This window comes from Podarcis erhardii (assembly GCF_964252035.2).
Source record: "Podarcis erhardii genome assembly, chromosome: 9".
Taxonomy (NCBI): domain Eukaryota; kingdom Metazoa; phylum Chordata; class Lepidosauria; order Squamata; family Lacertidae; genus Podarcis; species Podarcis erhardii.
Genome location: NC_138512.1, coordinates 76752561 through 76775237, shown reverse-complemented (window position 1 = coordinate 76775237; position 22677 = coordinate 76752561). Strand labels below are relative to the sequence as shown.

Genomic DNA, 22677 nt, shown 5'->3' with positions numbered 1-22677 from the left:
GATTTTATATCCCGCTTTATCACTACCCAAAGGAGTCTCAAAGCGGCTAACATTCTCCTTTCCCATCATAGAATCATAGAGTTGGAAGAGACCACAAGGGCCATTGAGTTCAACCCCCTGCCAAGCAGGAAACACCATCAGAGCACTCCTGACATATGGTTGTCAAGCCTCTGCTTAAAGACCTCCAAAGAAGGAGACTCCACCACACTCCTTGGCAGCAAATTCCACTGTCAAACAGCTCTTACTGTCAGGAAGTTCTTCCTAATGTTTAGGTGGAATCTTTTTTCTTGTAGTTTGGAACCATTGCTCCGTGTCCGCTTCTCTGGAGCAGCAGAAAAAAAGCAACCTTTCTCTCTCCTCTATGTGACATCCTTTTATATATTTGAACATGGCTATCATATCACCCCTTAACCTCCTCTTCTCCAGGCTAAACATGCCCAGCTCCCTTAGCCGTTCCTCATAAGGCATCGTTTCCAGGCCTTTGACCATTTTGGTTGCCCTCCTCTGGACACGTTCCAGTTTGTCAGTGTCCTTCTTGAACTGTGGTGCCCAGAACTGGACACAGTACTCCAGGTGAGGTCTGACCAGAGCAGAATACAGTGGCACTATTACTTCCCTTGATCTAGATGCTATACTCCTATTGATGCAGCCCTTCCTCCCCACAACAAACACTCTGTGAGGTGAGTGAGGCTGAGAGACTTCAGAGAAGTGTAACTAGCCCAAGGTCACCCAGCAGCTGCATGTGGAGGAGCAGAGACGCAAACCCGGTTCCCCAGATTACAGGACTACCGCTCTTAACCACTACACCACACTGGCTACACACACTGGTAGAGTTAGTCTCAGAGAAAGCAAGGCTATTCCCTCCTTCCCTTTCAGTGCAACAACACACACATCGGCCTCACCTGCTCAGAAATACTTCCACACCTCTAAACATGGTAATTAGGGATGCGGGTGGCGCTGTGGTTAAACCCACAGAGCCTAGGGCTTGCCAATCAGAAGGTTGGTGGTTGGAATCCCTGCAATGGGGTGAGCTCCCGTTGCTCGGTCCCTGGTCCTGCCAACCTAGCAGTTCGAAAGCACGTCAAAGTGCAAGTAGATAAATAGGTACCACTCCGGCGGGAAGGTAAACGGCGTTTCCGTGCGCTGCTCTGGTTCGCCAGAAGCGGCTTTGTCATGCTGGCCACATGACCCAGAAGCTGTACGCCGGCTCCCTCGGCCAGTAAACCAGAGTCGGCCACGACTGGACCTAACAGTCAGGGGTCCCTTTACCTTTTTAAACATGGTATTGGCATATGCAGACCCTTTCCAAGGGGAAATGTAATTTTGTGCATCTATGCCCTGGCCTGCTTTGGAGGGGGAACTGGAAGAATACATGTTCATAACTCCCCCCCAACCCCCTAGTTTTGCACATTTTGTGACCGCTGTTTTCCCCAGCCTGTTGCTACTTCAGGGCAGGGAAGAGCAGATGAGTCCCTGTTGCTGATGAAACTGAGCTAAGGCTCCCTTCAGATGTAATGCCCATTTTGTTGGAAGTCGTGGTGTGCCAAAGAGTAATAATCCCTGCACAGCAGTGCCTAGACAAGGAAGTCTCTTCCCTTTTTGACACATATTGGCCTGGAAAAGGTGGTCTGGCACCTTTTCATTAAGAGGTGTGAGAAATACATAAAGGTTGAGGGTTTATTTTACGCCTGACAAAAATCTTCGTTGGATCCCTGTGGTTGGCACCTGAGATTCAGCCACCTTACCTGCAGTCTTTGAGGGAATTTGTCTTGTAAATCAATTCCAGGATGATTTATCAGAATAAATCATGCATTTAATATACACAGATGTGACAGATTTTCCCTTCTGTGATTTCGCCTTCATTTCCAAATATAGTTTAGGTATCAGGTAATTAATGTCTTTCTGGCAAGGAAGAAACATGGTGTGCCTGCTGTGGAAGGGCTTTTAATTTTTTGGAAAAAAGGGGCTGTGAAGTGGTTGCTTATTTAGGCTTTTAAAGGAATGTGGAGGTGTGTGTGTGTGTGTGCGCACATATGTGTGCTTGCACCATATCAGAATCTGGTTAAATCCAGTTGTGAGCATGAAAGTAGGTTTCTCAGAGTTCTATAGTACCTTCCTCTCCAATGAAGGTACAGGTGTGGCCAACCTCTGGGAAACTAGATCCTACTGAGCTGCCCAGAGTGGTTGGGGAAACCCAGTGAGATGGGCGGGGTATAAATAATAAAATTACTACTACTGGACTACAGTTCCCATCACCCCTTGCCATTTACCATGCTGGCTGGGGCTGATGCGAGTTGAAATCCAACTGCGTCTGTAGGGTCACCAGTTCCCCACCCTGAAACAGAAGTTTTGTAGTGTTGGTGATTGAATGAACAGAATCCGAATGAACAGATTCCCACGCTGTGTGTTGTCGAGAGTTGCATGTGGAATTATTTCTGCCTTTCAGGTTTTGTGCTGTTTATGTGGGATGGTGCTAACTGGCGAAATTTTGATTTGTACGTGGCAGTCCTTGACTGCTGCCCAAGATTAACTGTGTTCACTTCTTGCATCAGGTCTACCTCCATAACCTGGGCATCGATCAGTCACCTTCGTCCATACTGACTCCGTTTATGCCCCGAGGACCAGTCAGAGAAATAGAATTCTCTCCCACTGAGCTCAGAACACTGAAGACGTCCAATGATTTGTTAGCGCGACGCCTGCAGTTATCGGAAGGTAAGGGCAGGAAATGAATCGGCTTCATTTGTGGAAGATAGGTGGGTCTGTCAGCAGCTAATAGCCATCAGGGAGGGTAGTGGCGCGCTCCCTGTGGAACGCCCTCCCACCAGATGTCAAAGAGAACAACAACTGCCAGACTTTTACAAGACATCTGAAGGCAGCCCTGTTTAGGGAAGCTTTTAATGTTTGATGTATTACAGTATTTTAATATTTTTTTGGAAGCCGCCCAGAGTGGCTGGGGAAGCCCAGCCAGATGGGCGGGGTATAGATAATAAATTATTATTATTATTAGTTGTTGGGGAATGCAGTTAACCTCATGCTGTGTTTGTGGACTTCCCAGCAGCTCCTGACTGGCCACAGGAAACCAAATGCTCAGCTAGATGGAGCTAGATGTTCAGCTAGATTGAGGGGGCTCAAGGCAGCTTGAAAACACAAAAACAACCTAAACATTTGAAGTGAACACCCTAACAAATAAACACTGGCGGCAAAGGTCCACTTACCCAACTGGGAAAGTCCATCAGAATGGACTCTCAGTTTCTGGAAACTGCAGACAGTGGGTGCCTGTCCTGTCTTGGCAGGAACGCTGCTCCACAGAACAGGGGCAGCCACACTAAAAGCCCTGTCCGTGTTACTCTGTCGGTCCTATGGGTTTCTCCTGCTGCTCATGATACTGGTAAAGACTTTGATGTGAATCTTCTTTTCAGGTCAAAACAAAACAAATTCCTTCCAGTAGCACCTTAAAGACCAACTAAGTCAGTTCTTGGTATGAGCTTTCGTGTGCATGCACACTTCTTCAGATACACAGAATCTTTTCAGGTGTTCACACTTTATTTGCAGTGAAGCTACTTTTTTGACTTCCTATTTCTGAAAGGCAATCAGACAAGAGTCCCTTGTTCATTAGGGTTTCCTGAATTTGGCAGCAATCCTCCAGTTCTCTTATATAAAATTTCGAGCAGCTCTTTACCTGTCTTTCCCAACAGAAAACTGATAAACACTGACTTCACTTTCAGTTATCTTTTAACCCTGGGTCATCAGACGGTCATTTTTTAGCACTATTTTCCTTCCCATGCCATATGGAAACAGACCAGTAAGCAATTGGGAAGCTTTTAAATGGGGTATGTTGATAAACCTGACTCTGGTGGTTAAAGGTAAAGGTAAAGGGACCCCTGACTGTTAGGTCCAGTCACGGATGACTCTGAGGTTGCGGCGCTCATCTCGCTTTACTGGCCAAGGGAGCCAGTGTACAGCTCCCGGGTCATGTGGCCAGCATGACTAAGCCGCTTCTGGCGAATTAGAGTAGTGCACGGAAACACTGTTTACCTTCCCGCCGGAGCGGTACCTATTTATCTACTTGCACTTTGACATGCTTTCAAACTGCAGGAGCAGGGACCGAGCAATGGGAGCTCACCCTGTCGCAGGGATTCGAACCGCCAACTTTCTGATTGGCAAGCTCTAGGCTCTGTAGTTTAACCCACAGCGCCACCCGCGTCCCTCGACTCTGGTGATTATTATGCTCCAAATAATTTACTTTTCTGGTATAATTACCTACACCATGTTATTTCAGTTCGTGACAAGGACTTATGGTTATTGAACATTGGCAAGGGATACTTGGAGTTCTGACCATTCTTCTTTTCCTTCTAGGAGACTCGGCCTCTGTGATAGATGCTATACAGTCAAGCTTTGACTCTTCCATTCATAGTGTGCATGCCCCAGCTGGGTCAGATCCTGGTACTGATCTTCCATTGCCTATAGAGTTCTCCCACCAGCCTTCCAGAGACTGCTTCAATCAGGGCAGCATTGTCTGCCATCAATTGGAACTACGTACTCCGACTCCAGAGCCAAGAGAAGGCACTTTTGAATCTTCCGCTCCTCCTAAGACAGCAGAGCAGAGTCACGTAACCCCAGAATGGCCGTCCAGCACCCATTCTGGTGAGGTGAGATCTCCAAAATGTGTACAGAGACTGATGGACAGATTTGATTCAAAGGAACTTGGTGTAAGTCAAGACCAACTCTCGCCTAGCTCTTTGGCTCATGGAAAAGATGAAGAAAGCGTAAGTCAAAAAATCAGTTCTTCAGCTGTCCTTCTTGGAGGAGAAAAAGATTGTTTCCTTATAGGATCTGAAACATTAAAAGAGATCCAGAAAATTCTGGCAGAGGCAGAAACTAGGAGCCCAAGCCGAAACTTTAAATCCGCCTCATCCATCTCCTCCACAGACCTGGACAGTTCATTAAAGCAAATGAAAAAGATGGATGGCTCCGGAGATTCTGGATTGTTCAAGGGGAGTAGCCCAGGAATTCAGAGAATGTGGTCATGGGATGAGACGCTGGCTAGGCAAAGTGTTCACAGCTACAATGTGCTCTCCAAAACAGCTAGCTTCACTGCTAGCTTAAAATGTGATGGTCAGCTAGCTGTGGATGTCCTCAGCAATGATCAAATTCCGCCAGAAGAGTCTATGCCACCCTCCCAAGTAACAGTTGAAGAACATAGGACCGTGAAGCCTGTTAGGCGATCAGAGCCTGAAGGCTGTAATAGTGCCACCGTAAATAAAAGCTTGCCCGTCTTTGTAGACAGCGCTGCAGACAGCAAGTTGCTTACCCCCAAAGATCTCAAAGAATTAGCAGCTATGTCTAGCGCAGGGTCCTTAGACAGCGCCTCTAATATTTGGGAGGAAGGTCAGCAAGTCTTGCAGAAAACCAGGAAAGAAACAGGTGGCAGTCATGGAAGTGGAAACAGCAGCAGTGTGGACTCGCTGGGTATCAAAGTGAAGAATCTTCTGCGGTGTGAACGTCCCATTTTACACACAACACAGTGGGGGGAGGGCGAGAAGCACAATGAACATAGTCAGAAACAAGTCTCAGCTGGAGCCCGTGTAGCCTGTAGCAAAGGGGATCTTGCGTCCCAAGAGAGTGAGAACGGCAGTAGCTTAGACTCTTTGGCTGCTCGTGTTAAAACGCTTCTGGAAGACGAACGCCCTGTAATGCATGCAGCCCAGATACTTCAGAGTGCTGAGGAGGAAGAAGAAAAAGCACATGGTAAGTAATTGAACCTCAGGAGTTCCATGAAGCCCAATTGCTATTGTTTAAGTGTAAAAGAAGTCAAAGTATTTCCCCAAGAATCAGTGAAAATATCAGTCTAATCAGAAATTAATCCTGCAAAATTTTAGCAGACCATACGTTAATATTGCTGTCTTTCAAACTCCCTGTTTAATAACCATTCTTGGTTTGTGTGTCCATAGCAGTTACCTTAATAGAACGTGGAGCACCTGCCAACACATGAGACTGAATTAGCAACTTCTGCTCTCATTTTCTGTGATCTCTCTGGCAGCCTGGGTGAAACTGAAGCTGACTCTTCAACCTGCAGACGCCGAGGCTGATCTAAATGAGGAAGACCGGCGGATGATAGAAGAGATCAAGAGAATGCAGCTTTTGAGTGCCAGGAAAGCGGGAAATGTGAAGGTAAGAAAGAACCAGGGGGAACCAGGAGGCAGATTTAGGAAGCATTGTAGGGTTAGGACAGAATCACAAGCTTTTGCTTGTGGACAAGCATCTTACAACTGCTGAATAATAATAAAAAAAAGTGTTGCACTAATTGGAACAATAATGTGGAAGCAATAATTTCTTCCTAGTGGTGTGGTTTTACCATATGCACAGTGCTGGGGACCTTTTAATAGCATTTCCACATACAGTGGTGCCTCGCAAGACGAAATTAATTCGTTCCGCGAGTTCTTTCGCCTTGCGATTTTTTTCGTCTTGCGAAGCACGGATCCTGTGCTGAATTTCTTCCTCAGTCGCTCAGGCTCCCCCCCTCGCTTTCAACCGGCCACCATGACCGTCAAGTTGCGCTTGGGCTTCTACGTGGGCAAAAAGTCCGCCGCGCTGCTGGCGCTGCTCTTGGCCGCGCTGCTCTTAGCGCTGCTGGTGCTGGCTATCCTGTACGGGCGCTGCGCGCAGGATTTGGAAGGGAGAGGCGGCGGCGCCCACAAACGAGGCTCCCGCCAGCGCTGACCCATCCGCGCTGCCGCCCAGCGCCTGGGACGTAAGAAAAAGGAAACAAACATGCAAGACGTTTTCGTCTTGTGAAGCAAGCCCATAGGGAAAATCGTCTTGAGAAGCAACTCAAAAATCGAAAAACCCTTTCGTCTTGCGCGTTTTCCGTCTTACGAGGCATTCGTCTTGCGAGGTACCACTGTAGCTTGGGATTTTTGGAAACTGGATGACTGGTTAAAACATTTATAATATGCATATTATGGAGGTCACCTTTTCCAGTATGTGCCCTGCATTCGGAAGGCAAGGGGCTAGCTCTTCTTGACTGCAGTGCAAGTCAGAATGTCTCTTGTGAGAAGTCCGGTCTTTCCTGGCTGTCTAGATGTTACGGGGACTGAAGTAGAGACTCTGCATGCAAAACATGCACTCTGCCACCCAACTATAGCCCTTCTGGTGTGAGCTGAATGTGCAGCTTGGTTGTACCATAGCTAGCACAGCTTCAGCTGTTACTGTTATGGGCAGTGCGCGCACATAAATTCTGAACCATGGTTTAGTGTTGTGAGGATGAGACCAAACTACGTGGAAGAATATGGTCAGGAGGAAGACTTGGGTAGAGTTTAGTCTCACTTTTACAGACTCCCAGCTTAGTATTATGTTTGAAGCAGGGAACCTAGTTTAAGCTAATAAGATTCATTAACAAGGATGGTTACTCTGTTCTGTTGCTGACTGTGCTATTTTAATGATAGAATTCTTCTAATGTATTCATGGGTTTTTTAAAAAATCTATATCCTCAGTATTTTATTGCATTTAATTTGTGAATCGCTTAGAGGTTTTTCTGAGATGTTAAACTGTATACAAGTTCCCTAAATAAAACAGATAACAAGCCAGGTTCAAGCCAGGTGTGAAGTTGTCTTGTTATGAAACTTAACAGAGCTTGTTTTAAACTGGGACTCCTGGTTCAAACATAATGTTAGGCAGGGATTCTGCTAGAGTGAAACTAAACTTTTTCTAAAGTTGTCATGCTGGCCACATGGTAGAAGGAGGGGAAGAACACAAGCTTGATGTTTGGCATGGTCTCATTGACATAGAGCTAAAACGTAACTCAGTATTACAAGCAAATTTCGCCTATGTCTATTTATTAGCAGCAGATCATTACTGTTTGTGTGACACACATACAAACTGCAAGGTCTCCTGTCAGATCCCTGTCGGTGAGGATCTAGTGTTTTATTTTTTTCTCGGCAGTGAAACTGACATTAGGCTTGTATGTATGTATGCATGCGCAGACACATTTTTAGTTTTGTGTTGTAATTAGTACATCTTACATTGCAGTTTAGGGATGCGGGTGGTGCTGTGGGTTGAACAACAGAGCCTAGGGCTTGCCGATCAGAAGGTCAGCGGTTCGAATCCCCGCGACGGAGTGAGCTCCCGTTGCTTGGTCCCTACTCCTGCCAACCTAGCAGTTTGAAGCACATCAAAGTGCAAGTAGATATGGTGGGAAGGTAAATGGCGTTTCCATGCGCTGCTCTGGTTCGCCAGAAGCGGCTTAGTCATGCTGGCCTCGTGACCTGGAAGCTGTACGCCGGCTCCCTCGGCCAGTAAAGCGAGATGAGCGCCGCAACCCCAGAGTCATCCGCAACTGGACCTAACGGTCAGGTTTTACATTTCAGTTTTATTGTAGTTAGTTATGAAAACCAGATAATAGATTGTATGTTGTCAATTGAAGAGAATAAACAGGAAATAAGTGAGACTTGCGTAGCTGAATACCTGCTTTCCTTAATATACTCAAAATCCAAAGGAGCCGTAGTAATCTGCCCCACATTTTGAGGGCAAGTTCACACAGCTGGTGTCATAGTGAGTCACCACTGATGGTTTCCTCTTTCCATCCCAGCTTGGCTTCCATTATGGGTTATTGCCAGAAATGATAAGACATTGATTCTGGTGAATCGCCATATATAATGCCAGATGCCAGTAACCATTCACTTCCACATAATTAAAGTTTTTTCCTCATTCTTAGTTTTATTGTATTAAGTCTCCTACACACTGACTAGAGATGGCTGTAATTAAGCGGCTTACAAATTGTTGAAATGACATAAAAAAAAACCCTTCCCTATCTTGCTGCAGTGGGTATGAAAGCTGCACCCTCTGTCATCAGAGGACGTGATTTTCAACACCTTCGTGTCACACTGATTTCACTCTCCCCACACAGCATGCAGCAGTGGGGATGAAAACTTGGCCAGTGGCGGATCTTGGGGTCTCAAATGTCCGTGGCGCCTTGATCGCCGCAAAAATTCAGCGCCCCTCTGGTTCTCACACGCCATTCTAAATTGTAGCTGCAGCATCCCTGGCGGCACACCCAAGGCTCTGCGCCCGGTACATGCTCCCCTAAATCTGCCTTTGACTCACCAATGAGCTAAGGAGCAGAGAGGGGCCTCCTCATTGCCATGATGGGGATAAAAATATCGCGCGCGCCCCAGCCAATCTGCATGAATTAGCTTTGTGGTGTGTTTTGTGTAACTGTGTATGTATAGCTTTTGTGTGTGTTTATAGGTTTTGCCCCACCCACCACTAGGAAACAGCTCCTGACCACGGATCCCGAGGAAATGCACACCCATCCCTACCTTTCAAATGCTAGTTTGTCTATGGAATATTTAGAGTCCAGAGTGGGCAGGGCAGCCTTGACCTTATTCCCAGGTGTTGGCATAGAATCATAGAATTGTAGCATTAGAAGGGATCCCAGGGACCCCATCTAGTCCCCATCAGCTCCACCTGGTACGCAGGCTGAGACCCTACCTGCCTGCAGACTGTCTCGCCAGAGTGGCGCATGCTCTAGTTATCTCTCGCTTGGACTACTGCAATGCACTCTACGTGGGGCTACCTTTGAAGGTGACCCGGAAACTGCAGCTAATCCAGAATGCGGCAGCTAGACTGGCGTTTGGGAGTGGCCGCTGAGACCACATAACACCGGTCTTGAAAGACCTACATTGGCTCCCAGTACATTTCCGAGCACAATTCAAAGTGTTGGTGCTGACCTCTAAAGCCCTAAATGGTCTCGGTCCAGTATTCCTGAAGGAGCGTCTCCACCCTCATAGTTCTGCCCAGACACTGAGGTCCAGTTCCAAAGGGCTTCTGGTGGTTCCCTCGCTGTGAGAAGTCAAGCTACAGGGAACCAGGCAGAGGGCCTTCTCGGTAGTGGCGTCCTCCCTGTGGAATGCCCTCCCACCGGATGTCAAAGAGAAAAATAGCTATCAAACTTTTAGAAATCATCTGAAGGCAGCCCCGTTTAGGGAAGCTTTTAATGTTTAATAGGTTATTGTATTTTAATGTTTTGTTGGAAGCTGCCCAGAGTGGCTGGGGAAACCCAGCCAGATGGGCAGGGAATAAATAAATAAATAAATTATTATTATTATTATTATTATTATTATTATTATTATTATTATTATCCAACCCCCTGCAATGCAGGAATCTCCTTCAGAAGAAATAGAATGAGCCTCAAGTGGCTGCCTAGGGCATATACCACCTCCATACGTGCTTTGAGGGTTACACATACAGCTTGCTCTCAAACAATGACCTTACAGATTTCCTGGCCTTCCATATACCTGAAGGAGTGTCTCCACCTCCATTGTCCAGCCCATACACTGAGGTCCTCCTCTGAGGGTCTTCTGCCGATTCCCTCACTGACAGATGTGAAGTTACAGGGAACCAGGCAGAGGGCCTTCTCAGTAGTGGCACCCACCCCATGGAACACCCTCCCTTCACATGTCAAGGAAATAAACAACTACAGTCCTACCTGTCGGAACTCCGTACAACTGAGCTGCTCCTCCGGTCAAGCCTTCGGAAGCTCCTCTGACGGTGATTAATGACCTAAGCCTTTGAGGAGGCTCCAGGCATGTTCCCATTCTGCAGAGTATACAAATAGCAGCAGAAGGACGAGAAATACGAGCTACATTGCTACGTTTTATTTCTAACTACGCAGGACAGAAAAGAATATATATCTGCTCTCTGTGAGGCAGAGAACCAACTGGACAAAGAAAAAGGAAACCAGTAACATCAACATCTGTCTCCCGTGAGACTTCCAACAGTCTGGAATGTAAACAGAGTCTTGTGACTCCCAAAACTGCACAGTGGTATAAACAGAAACCTAACAGTACCTTGGATTCCAAATGCCTTGGGACTCAGACATTTTGCCTCCCAAACGTCACAACCCCGGAAGTGATTGTTCTGGTTTGTGAACGTTCTTTTGGGACCTGAACGTCCGACAGGGCCTCCGTGGCTTCCAGTCAGAAGTCACACTTTGGTTTCCGAACATTTTGGAAGTCAAACGGACTTCCAGAACAGATTCTGTTTGACTTCCAAGGTACGACTGTATTTGACTTTTAGAAGACCTCTGAAGGCAGCCCTTTGAAGGGAAGTTTTTAATGTTTGATGTTTTATCGTGTTTTAACTATTCTGCTCGGAGCCACCCAGAGTGGCTGGGGAAACCCAGCCAGGTGGGCTGGGTAATAACAGTAGTAGTAGTAGTAGTAGTAATAATAATAATAATAATAATAATAATAATAATAATTCATCTCAGGGATGCTTCTGCTGGCTTGTTTCTTGAATATTTTTTAGAAAGCCCATTTGAGGCCTGTATCAGATTATTCAAAAGTTCAAACATGCACCTTATCCAGTCATTTTCAATCCTGCCCATGTCTTTGATAGACATGTGTGACAAAGTAATGTAAGAAGCGACTGTGCTTCTTGACGTTAGGGGTGCAGCGGTGGTGGTGAGTAGGGAGACCTTTTGTATTAAAGAACTCCTTATTGCCAGCAGCATCTTGGTTTTACGTTCTTGAATAACTCATAGATATAAATGCCTGTTGATTTTGCACCTGTTTGTCTTGTCTGTTCCCAGCATAAGAGAACAATGCCTCTGCCTCTAGTGCTGACGTGGGGGTGAGGTGAGGCTTTGCAGCATGTTTTGAAGCGTTGAGTAATGCACCTGAATACTATCTGTTTTTCTCTAATTGCTTCCAAGAAACAATTTTCACTCCAGGAAGCTGGAGTTGCTGAATTTTCTGCATGCATCTGAAAAAGGTTCCTTGTTTGTTTGTTTGACTGACAGTTTGCTGTGTGATCTTTGCTCTGAAAAGATGTGTTTTGTTTCAGCCTTTCTTACAGAAGCAGGCTGGTGTTTTTTGTTCTTTGTTTTTACTTGTGCCAAATAAGTTGTTTTTACTACATCAGGTAAACAAGAGGATATCTCTTTGCATTTATTGTATTGCTGCCTCCAAAGGAATAATGGCAGCTTTTATAATTTCTCTCTCTGGCTCACAAAAGACTTGACGTTAGCTGCAGTAAAGATGAGAATTTTTATTCTATTTTAATGGGCAATCTTCATCCATAGCATGCCCAAAAGTGTGCTTTGTTTCAGTAAAGCTGTAAACCTCACATGCCAGGGGTTTTCTTTCTTCCTTTTTAGGAAGAGAGCCCTAGTGGAGTTCAAAGCTTACGCCGTTCTCTTTTGCCCATGCATTATTTAGATTGGCATTTCAGTAAACAGATTAAACTGGGTGACACCGGAGCTGTTGGAAATAGTCTTCAAATCTAGATTAGAAATTGCCTGCCTCTGTGAAGCCATCCACAGGTGCCTCTGCAAATAAACCACCTATCAGTAAAGTGTAGAATAAATGTTGCCTTTAAGTGACGTTTAATAAAACCTTTACATTTTTATTGTGCCGATTGCAAGAACGTACAGTAGTGCCTCGCAAGACGAAAAGAATCCGTTCCGCGAGTCTCTTCATCTTGCGGTTTTTTCGTCTTGCGAAGCAACCCTATTATCGGTTTAGCGGATTAGTGCTATTAGCGGCTTAGAAAAAAGGGGGGGGAGCGAAAAAAATCGCAAGACCCGCGAGACGTTTTCGTCTTGCGAAGCAAGCCCATAGAGAAATTCGTCTTGCGAAGTGCCTCGAAAAACGAAATACCCTTTCGTCTAGCGGGTTTTTCGTCTTGTGAGGCATTCGTCTTGCGGGGCACCACTGTAGACCTACTTTGTGCCTCAGGCAGATCAGTCTTTTCATAAATGCCATTCTGCTGAACTGTATAAGGAGCACCAGAGAACAATACATATTTGGGTGGTGGTACTGCAGTTGTGCAATTTTCCCCCTGGGGAAATCCACGAAGCCGCCACATTTTTAGATAGACTCTGAAACTGGGAGGGGTGGGTGGGACTACAGTAAGCCTCAGCTTGTGTGCATTTAACTTGTGTGCATTCAGCATGATGTACATGGCAAATTAAAAAAAGTTAAATTAAAACAAACAAGGGGAGGAAAGTAGTTCTAGGGAAAATGACTTTGGCAATCCCACCTGCCATTAAATCTAATGGGTTTTGACTATATGCAACTTTTGGCTTTAGGCACAATTCCTAGAATGTTATGCAATAATAATAATAATAATAATTGCCCTTCAACACAAGATCTCAGAATAAAATAGTTGAAGGCTAACTTGTAGGCTAACTGTATTATTATCCCAAAAGGTTCTTAATGACAAACTTCCCTGTTCTTTTGATTTGTTAGATTTTTCTACTGATGTCTATTAATTGCTTGTCCTTTGACCTTGATGGGTTTTTTATGTTTTAACTTTGCAAGCAGCCTTGAAAATACTTTTATTTTTAAATGCAGGATCTAAGTGATAGAAATTTGTTACAAGTGTGAGAAGGAAGTGGTGGGATAGCACTGGTGCCTTCACAACTTTTGCCTGTGTAGTCACATTTTTCAGATTTGGGTTGTTAAACTCCATCCCTAGTTTATATGTGCCACTAAATCGGGGCTCACTTTGACTCTCTCTGTTCATGGTGACATCTTGGCCCGTTTGGAGGCAGTCTGACACCAAGTTGGGACTTGGAGGCAAGAGATTTGGTCCACTTCCTTTTCTATTCTTTAAAGTTAAAGATTTGTTGAGGTTTAGATTAGGAAGCCTTCTTTAAGACAAAGTCCTCTGATCTTCTTAATTTGGCAGTTGTTTGTACATGCAGGATTCATTGCTTATATCTCTGCCCCATTGATTGTGACAGATCAAATATAAAAATATTTACATTAATTTGTTGAACTGATTTTGCTGTTGTGGATCTGTACTATTAAAGTAAGCACCTTCTGTTTGTCTCGGATTGTTGACAGGATGGGCTGCGGGGAAACAGCTATGAAAGAATTTCTAGCTGCAGTTCTATTCTGAAGACAGACACAGAACTCTCAAAAACTTCAAGTGACAGTGAGCTGCAAAAGGACATTCAGATACATGACTCCCAACTAGCTGAATGCCCTGTAATAAGTGCAGCCCAGCCTAGGGTGGTATGTGGAACTGACCGTGCCCTCCCGGATGACTCTGAGATTACGTCTTTGACCAGTGACCAAAGTCATTTCAGCGACCAGCCGCGGGCACACTCAGAAAATCTCTCAGACTCCAGCCACAATGTTCACACTCCCTTGCCTATCGCCACAGACACAAGTCTGAAGGGGCTGACAGGTACCACCAAGGCAGCCACAGGAAAAGAAGCGAGTGCCTCAGCACAGGCAAAATTGGCTGCGGACACCTCTTCTACAGAATCTGCCAAACAAATCACATCCATTACTTTTGCATCCCGTAAAAGGACATCGTCTTCCCGGGTGCCCTGTGCCAGCGTTCCTGAAGCCACTCCTTTGGAAACCCAGTCGATTAGCAATGAACAGCTGGAGTCTAGTAAGCTGCAAGTGAGAACTCCTCAACCCTGCGCTTCTGCGAACATGACAGCCGTTCATGCGCCAGATAAGAGTGTTGAATTTCGTCCGAGTGGAGACAGCCATCGTCATGTGCCCATGGTTGTCAGCAAGGAGGCATATCCTCAGGAAAAGAGTTCTGCCTCTCTGGAGAATTCCCAGCCGATTTGCACTGATCAAAAGGTCCACTCAGTTACAGAGAATCGGGAAGAAACCCAGGCTGCTTACCAAGGCTTTACTGGGCTAAAAAGATACGACAGGCCTTCAGTTAACACTTCTGATAACAAATATAACCCAGGAGAAACTATGGCTGATCCTCTCCGTCCCTTCAACCCACCTCAACAAAAGGCAAAGGATGCTTCTCAAGATGTCTCAAGAAGCTTTGTTGGTATTCCTCAGCCACACTTTCCTACAGGCAAGGAAAGTACATTGACGAAAGAGAACAAATCTGCCTCTGATCAATATTTATGCAGGGCTGAAGCCATGGACACCGGAAGCAGCAGCCTGTTATCCGCTTCCTCCCCAGATCACATTTCAACGACCATTCCAGTCTCTCCTTCCTCACCAACCCGGAAAGCCCTGTCTGGTGTCCATATGACCCTCTCTCCAAAGCATGTGGAATTGCCTCTTCCTAGTTTAATAGATGCTGGTGCTGAAAAGAGACGAGTTGGTGGATTTAAAAGCGACCCTCATCCAGCAACTTTAAATGATCCGAGTCATTCGTTAGAAGCAACCTCTAATTTGAAACCCCCACAACGTTTCACAAGCACCCAGGATTCTGCATACTTTCCAAGGTCACCTACACCAGATTCCCACTTTAAGCATTCCCATGTCCCAGTTGTAGCAAAACCAGCCCCAAATCAGGAGCCACTGGAGATCAGGCAGATTTTCCCAGTTACAGACCGAGGAAGCACAAGAGTACCGGGTTCGTATTGGCAGAGTCCCGAAGAGAACTTAAAAACCACGGCCTCTTCCCAAACGGAAAGGATGTCGTCGGATGCCATCACTCAAATAACAACAGAAAGCCCTGAGAGGGCAACCTATTCTGCAGAGATATTTGTTAGCAATGACACCAGTGACGTGGAAGCTCTGAGACCTTCTCATCGAAAGAGTCATGAAATGCTGGGTACTGCAGCTGCTCCCATGAGCCACATCTCAGTTTTGAACAGGCAGGCTGGTGAGAAGTTTAATTTACTGTTCTTTGATCTGAAGAGCTATGCCTAATGAGCAAGGCAGCCTTGTTCATATTATATATTATCCCCTCTCAGTTGTGAGACCTTTCTCCTTGAGGGATATTTGAGTAAATCTACCAGTTTAGCTTGTGAATCCACTGCCACATTTTCTGTCGGATGGAAAAGTCATACAAGGCAGGTGAGAGCCTTGTTCCTTGCAGACCTTTACATGGACCGAAGTGTATACATTTAGGATCCTAGCCATGCCAACAGATTATAAGGTTAAAGTAGTATCGCATTTGGTGTTAAGTTTGCGTCCTTGTCTTGTCCACCTTGCTTCCCATGCCTGCAGGTACGCCAAGGTTGCTGCCATATAAACCACCTGGGAGCTCAGAGATGTACTACGTTCCCTGTCCTAAAGAAACCCTCAGACTCTCACGGGTCCGATCAGAGACTACCATGGAGAGCTCCCACTCAGGTATTTCCTGTTGTTCCAAACTTTTATCTAAGCTGCTCAGTACCATGGCTGTTCTCAGTGAAGCCAGGGAACTGACTTTGCATAAAATGCAAGAACGTAAGCAGTTTGTTGTGCTGTGTTTAAATTTGTTGAATAGAGTTGAGCTGCAATAGTCTAGATTTACAATAGTTGTCGAGCAGAAACAGAACTCGTATGTGTGCTTCATTTAAGCTTTGCCTTTTGGTTTGAAATGGCTTTTTAGATTTGAATGACAGGGGGAACAATTTAGTAGCTAGAAAGGCAGCACGATTTCTTTCTACCAATGTTGGTGGACCCTAGATGTTTTTAATTTTCCTGGTTCTGCTTTGAACTGCTCCATCATTCCAGTTCTTTCTCTCCCTCCAGCAATGTTTCCCTCTTTTGTTCCAGTTTTCTATGTGTTTTTATCTTTAGGTAAGGTATCAGTGAAGTATTCTGGGAATCAGTTCAATGTTCAGTTTAAACAGATACCCAAAATGTTTGCGTTGCCTGTGTTTGTACAAGAGCTTAGTTAACCTGTACTCTGTACATACTCAGAGGCATGCTTGCCTTTATTACTACTTGACCTATAAAGTAGTTCTGAATAATGCTGAGTCCTACCACTGAATGGGAAACTTGATTCCTTCTCATTTGGACCATTTTTCTAAGGTGTTGGACAGTGCTTCTTATTTGTTAAGTTCAATCACAAGACTGGCATGAATTTATTAGTTTTTCTTCCTCAAACCAGGCAATAGCTTTGAGCTTCTCCCTGATGGAAAAGATGACCTGGTCAAAATTGGACCTCATGTGTTTTTAGGTTCTGTTGTTTGCCTATCCTGTTTGGTTGGAACCGGAACCAAGAAGACATAGCTAGTGGTTGGAACTCTGTGAACGTAGTTCTGTAATGTTCAGTTTGTAAGTTTATTGTTCTAGCTGAAGGTCATGACAAACCCCTAGCAAATAATACAGAACATTCATCCATAGTATAAGTCAACTATGAGAGAGAAGATACTGGAGACACCATCGAGTTTGATTTCAGATTAAACCTCTGAATCACCACAACATGAAGTGATTCCATCTAACTCATTATTCCTGTGTGTTATGAAGCTATTATTTTCACTCAAAAGAAACCCAACCATTTCTGCCAGGGTGTACCTGTTTGCTTGTGTGAACAGAGGTTTCAAAAAGCAATCTCTTGGATCTCTAAATAAGAGGCAGGCTAACAGATAATGAATGATCTCTTCCACCTGAGGTTGACCACAGACGCAAAGTCTGTCTACATAGGGGACCTCGTTGTAGCATCCATCCAGGACCGCAGTGGAGTTCAGTAATGAGGATGCTCGTAATCCTAGAAAGCATACATCCATTTTTAAAAAGAACTAAATTAACTAATAGAGTTGGGATATGTCTCGTTTAATTGGGAAAATGTTAAGGTGACCAAGTGCTGTTGACCCAGAATATAAATCAGCTTCCATTGTAGACTTTAGAACTGTTACAACACAAAAACATGCTGCTGCAGGATGTTTATTTTCTCTGTGTCTTTTTTTTTAATGTACTTTTTCTTTCCCAGTCCTCTTTCTCATATATACATATATATTGGTCTCCCCACTCTCTGTCTCCTAACAGGATCAAACGATGCCACCCCTCCAAAATTTCTAGCACAGGCACTTGGCTCAGGGGATGAGATTCCACCAAGTCCTGTAGCTATCAAGCACAGAGAGGGCATCTATAGCAAAAGGGCTGTTCCTAAGGAGGCTTGGACAGGAGGAGATGCAGGAGCAGAGGAAGGTGTCAAAGGTGACTATTCTTCTATATCTCTGAAGGTGGAACAAGAGCTGCTTTTGTGGCATCTGAATATTACAGTTTGGAATCCTCTTATGTATTGTGCTAGCTCCGGAGTGTCCCAGGAATGATTGTTTTGCTATGGGAGTTGAAATAACTTGTTGCTGTTGCTATAATCTGCCCTTCACCAAATGCTTCCAGGGGGAGCTAGAAAAATATCTTGGTTGAAAACAAAAACACACCACAGTGGTACCTCAGTTCTCGAACGGCTTGGCTCCTGAACAAATCGGCTCCAAAACCGGGAAGTAAGTGTTCCGGTTTGCAAACGTTTTTTGGAAGCCGAACATCTGACGCGGCTTCCGCTTGAGTGCAGGAAGTTCCTGCAGCCTTGGTTTTCGAACAGTTTCGGGAGTCGAACAGACTCCCGGAACGGATTAAGTTCGAGAACCAAGGTACCACTGTATCATTAAAATATTAAACTAAAATTACAAAATTACACAGTCACAAAAGTAACAGAACAGTAGTTCAGAGCAACAGTACCGGAGGATAGTTTTAGGATGCCATGAAAAGGATGTTCTTTTTTATTCATCATCAAAAGATTGTGGATGAAGATGATTTCTGAAAACGAAGGGCAAAATGATTAGATGCTATGATACCTAGAAAAACACCTCCAGCCACAAGTATTTTTAATGGGGGGCAGGCAGTGAACTTCTTAAGGGCAGCTGGGGAGTAAATGGTTAACCATTCCTCCCGCCAACTGTAATCTCCAGGAAGATCGTACACACCTCTGGCCCAGAAATCAGACTTAGAAAAAATTACAAACTGTTTTTATATATGTGAGTGTGGTGCTTGCTGTTCCCATTTGTGGCCATGGATCTCATACTTTTGAAATTTTCGATATCTCTATGGTAGTTTTTGTTATGTGAATGGTGCCACAGACCCCCTGGGGTCCATGGACCACCAGTTGGGAACCACTGCCTTAAACCAATGCTTCTGTTCTGGACCCACTGCTTGGCTCCATAACCGAACCCAGAAACCTGGTCTTCCCTTTGTGCTCTTTCCCTCAGCATCCTCTGGCAGGGCAGAAAGAGCCAGCCAAAGTTTCTCTCACTGACGAAGGAAGGAAAGGTGTTAAACAGAATCTGCAAATGCCAAAAGAATTAGAGCAGAACAGCGTAGTATTTTAGGGAGAGTGTGGACAGAATATATGAGCTTTTCAATGCAAGCTTTATAGGTTCGTAACTGGCTGCGTTTCCACGTAAAAAAATCTCAGTGCGGCAACGTGCTCAGAAGCTGAAGGAAAATTCTTGCCTTTGTGCCTTTGATCAGCTCTTGCCATGGAGTGACATACACAACTCTTGAAATGTTAGTATTAGAAGGAAGGGAGGACAGAAAAACGTTGGGGAGATGAGCACATTAAAAAATGTTCATGCCTCGGGCGAGGGTGTGTGTGGAGAGCTGTGTGTTCTGCCAGAGAGGGGAAAAAACCCCCCAGCCTATAACTAGATAATCTAAATTCAATAGCCCGAATAAATGCAGGCAGCCGTCCATTTTGCACAGCCTTATTTTCAGCTTAAGGAAAGAGTTTGTGCTGCCGTTTTATTTTCCTGACAAGATTCCACAAGTCTAGGCCAGCATAAGCAATTATTTTTGTTGTTGGTCTAGCCGAGGAGTAGACAACTGCTTGCACAGAGAAACTAGTCTTCTCTGAGTTCATTTACACAACTCCATTTATTGCTGCTGTTATTGCTCTGGCCCATAAACAAACTTGGAAGTGCATTGAAATGGATTTTAACCCTTGTGCTTATTAATTTTATTTGTTTCACTTCCCTTGTGTTTATGTTTTTCATTTTGTATTGTTGCTTTTTCATTATATTTATGTTCTTTTTTTGTATAATTTGTATTATTTTTGTTGGCCGCCTTAAGCACAGTTGTCTTGTTTTTAACGTTACTTTTTTCAAGGTATGGTTTGATACCTTCTTCTAATTGTAGGTCACCTTGGCAGAGCCCTGTTTTGAAAGGTAGCATACAAATCCCCAAATTAATGTATAAAAAGAAACTAAACTAAACATATAAGGAGACTGCGCCTAGAGTTGATGAATAGCACTGTCAATTTAGAACGAGAACCATCATGTATTGTAGCTGTTTCTTTCCAGCCAAACTTAAATATTTCATTTTCTTTTCCCTTCCTTTCCCCCTTTAGGAAGTCCCAAGGTCCCAAATCCCTTGGAATCTGTGGCAGCTACCCATTCAGTGTTCAGATCTGCTCAGTTTTACCTACATCACCCAGTGCCTCTGCAGCATGAAATTGACTTCCCTGCGGGGAATGATGCCTTGGGACAGTATGCAGTGCAAGAGCGCCCAGCGCTTACTTCAAAAGACATCTTCCAGTACGACGGAGCATCCAGAAGAGGTCAGGCGGTTTTCTCTCCGCACCAACCAACAGGAGAGGAGAGGTTTTCCCCACCGAATTTTGAGCCAGATTACAGTGTGCTGGAGGAATTGAGGTTCAATGAGACTTTGGAGAGAGGCTCTCCGAGTAAGGAACTAAAACAGCCTGATGGGAGGAAAAGTGGCCACAAATTGTCCAGAGACCAGCTTCTTCCAAGCAGCCAAAGGAGCAGCTTAAAAGAGAAGCGGGTAGCCGATCTCCCAACGATGCAAAGTGCTCCTTTCACAGGCAGTTTAGATGAACTCTGGGCTAAATACTTGGAGCGTCAGAAGCAGCATCAGCAACGTAGTCCGAGTGGCAGCAGCAGAAGTGAGCTGTCTCTGGTAGAGCGACTTGATAGATTAGCCAGGCTTCTGCAGAACCCGGTTAGGCACACCCTGGTTCCTGTCAAGGATGAAGATGTCCGTGTCCAAGTGGAGCCAAAGGGAAAAGAGTCAAAGAAGATCATTTCCCAAGGAAATAAGGCGTACAAAGGTAGAGTGGCAATCCATAGCCCCAGAGGAAAGGTGGAAGAGAGCCCAGAGGCTACCAGCAATACAAAATCTAGGCATTGTAAAGTTGTCAGTGCCACAGCTCTTTACCACATGGATCGAAATTTGGAGCAGCGTCGGAATTCGGCGCTTCTGAGCGACACCTCTTCTGAAATGAGGCCTGTGAAAGATTCCATCGTGTTAACCGACATCACCTCCGATTCAGAAGTGACTCAGCCCGAGACAGACACTGCGTCTCGGACGGAGGCAAGTGTTTCCGTTTCCACAATCGACACAGAGAGGCTGATCCGGGCCTTTGGCCATGACAGAGTGCAGGTGTCCCCCAAACTGTCTCAGCTCTACAGCGCCATCCGACACCAGAAGACGCGCTCGGAGAAGTACGCCAAGGGGAGCAGGAAAGACAAGGCAGCAGACTACCAAAGAACGGCTCATGCTGAGCCAATAAGAAAAGAGACCCAGGTAACTATAATAAATAATAATAATAATTTTTTATTTATACCCCGCCCTTCCCGGTTCAAAAACCGGGCTCAGGGCAGCTAACAACAAATTTAAAACACTTAATTGTAAAAGCAGCATAAAATACAGTATTAAACATGAATAACAAAATTCAAAGTTCAGAAACCAATTTAGGGGAAATCCGTCCTAATAAGCATTAGATAATCACCAGGCTAGCTGGCTGAATTAGTCCTGCTTGAGCCAGCGAGGAGGCCAGGGGAGAATTAGCCGTGGGGTCTCAGAGCGGGTGATCTTCATAAAAGGGGAGAGGGAGGGAAGAGAAGGGAAATAAAATATTAGGCTGAATTCAAATTAAAGGCCAGGTGGAATAGCTCTGTCTTACAGGCCCGGCGGAAGGAGGTTAAATCCTGAAGGGCCCTAGTCTCATGGGAAAGAGCATACCACCAGGTTGGAGCCATCACTGAAAAGGCCCTGGCCCAGGACCTCTAAACTATAATTATTCATGGACCTTAAGGTCCTCTGCGGGGCAGACCAGGAGAGGCGGTCCCGTAAATACGAGGGCCCTAAGCCCAAGTATGTGGCATAGGAACCTGTGGGGCAATCCACAGCAAAACTTTTACTATGATCTATGATCTGCATAGGGACGCGGGTGGCGCTGTGGGTTAAACCACAGAGCCTAGGACTTGCCGATCAGAAGGTTGGTGGTTTGAATCCCCGCGACGGGGTGAGCTTCCGTTGCTCGGTCCCTTCTCCTGCCAACCTAGCAGTTCGAAAGCATGTCAAAGTAGATAAATAGGTACCGCTCCGGCGGGAAGGTAAACGGTGCTTCCATGCGCTGCTCTGGTTTGCCAGAAGTGGCTTAGTCATGCTGGCCACATGACCTGGAAGCTGTACGCCGGCTCCCTTGGCCAATAAAGCGAGATGAGCGCCGCGACCCCAGAGTCGGTCACGACTGGACCTAATGGTCAGGGGTCCCTTTACCTTTACCTATGATCTGCTTAAAACAGGTGAAAGGAACGAGTGACAACTAGCCTTTAATTTGAAGATCAGCTAAGCTATGTGGGCAGAGGCAGGCTAATCTTCATTGGGGTCTCTCTGTCTTTCTCCTCCTCCACTGCATCAGCTGAGCTGAGGCCTCTGTGTGTGAGAGTATGGAAGGGTCAGCCTTGTTGTCCTTTAGCTTTCATAAGCAGCAGGTGAAATGGTCTTTAGCTGTGCCTTCATTATGCATCTTTAGGCACCGGGCAAAAACGTTCCAACCAGGCCTTTGGCTGATTAACAGCCCATGTCCTTTTAAATGTTTTTGTGGGAATGGGCTGTTTTGTTTTGTTTTGTTTTGTTTTTGTTCTTGTTTTTATTATGTACTTTGTGGTTTTATTCTGTGTTTTCATGCTGTGATTCATCTTGATATCTCGGAACAAAG

The 22677-nt window shown here is 45.2% G+C and overlaps 1 protein-coding gene across 3 annotated transcripts in view; it reads left to right on the top strand.

Moving 5' to 3' along the window:
* The window catches only part of ALMS1 (ALMS1 centrosome and basal body associated protein), a 72607-nt gene that overhangs the window by 29367 nt on the left and 20563 nt on the right, over positions 1-22677 (top strand). For all 3 annotated transcript variants that reach the window (XM_081876579.1, XM_081876580.1, XM_081876578.1), the window contains exons 6-12: positions 2553-2712; positions 4357-5748; positions 6041-6171; positions 13851-15603; positions 15951-16076; positions 17700-17870; positions 20059-21257. In XM_081876579.1, coding sequence (XP_081732705.1) covers positions 2553-2712; positions 4357-5748; positions 6041-6171; positions 13851-15603; positions 15951-16076; positions 17700-17870; positions 20059-21257 — 4932 coding nt within the window. The remainder of the gene's footprint in view (positions 1-2552; positions 2713-4356; positions 5749-6040; positions 6172-13850; positions 15604-15950; positions 16077-17699; positions 17871-20058; positions 21258-22677) is intronic.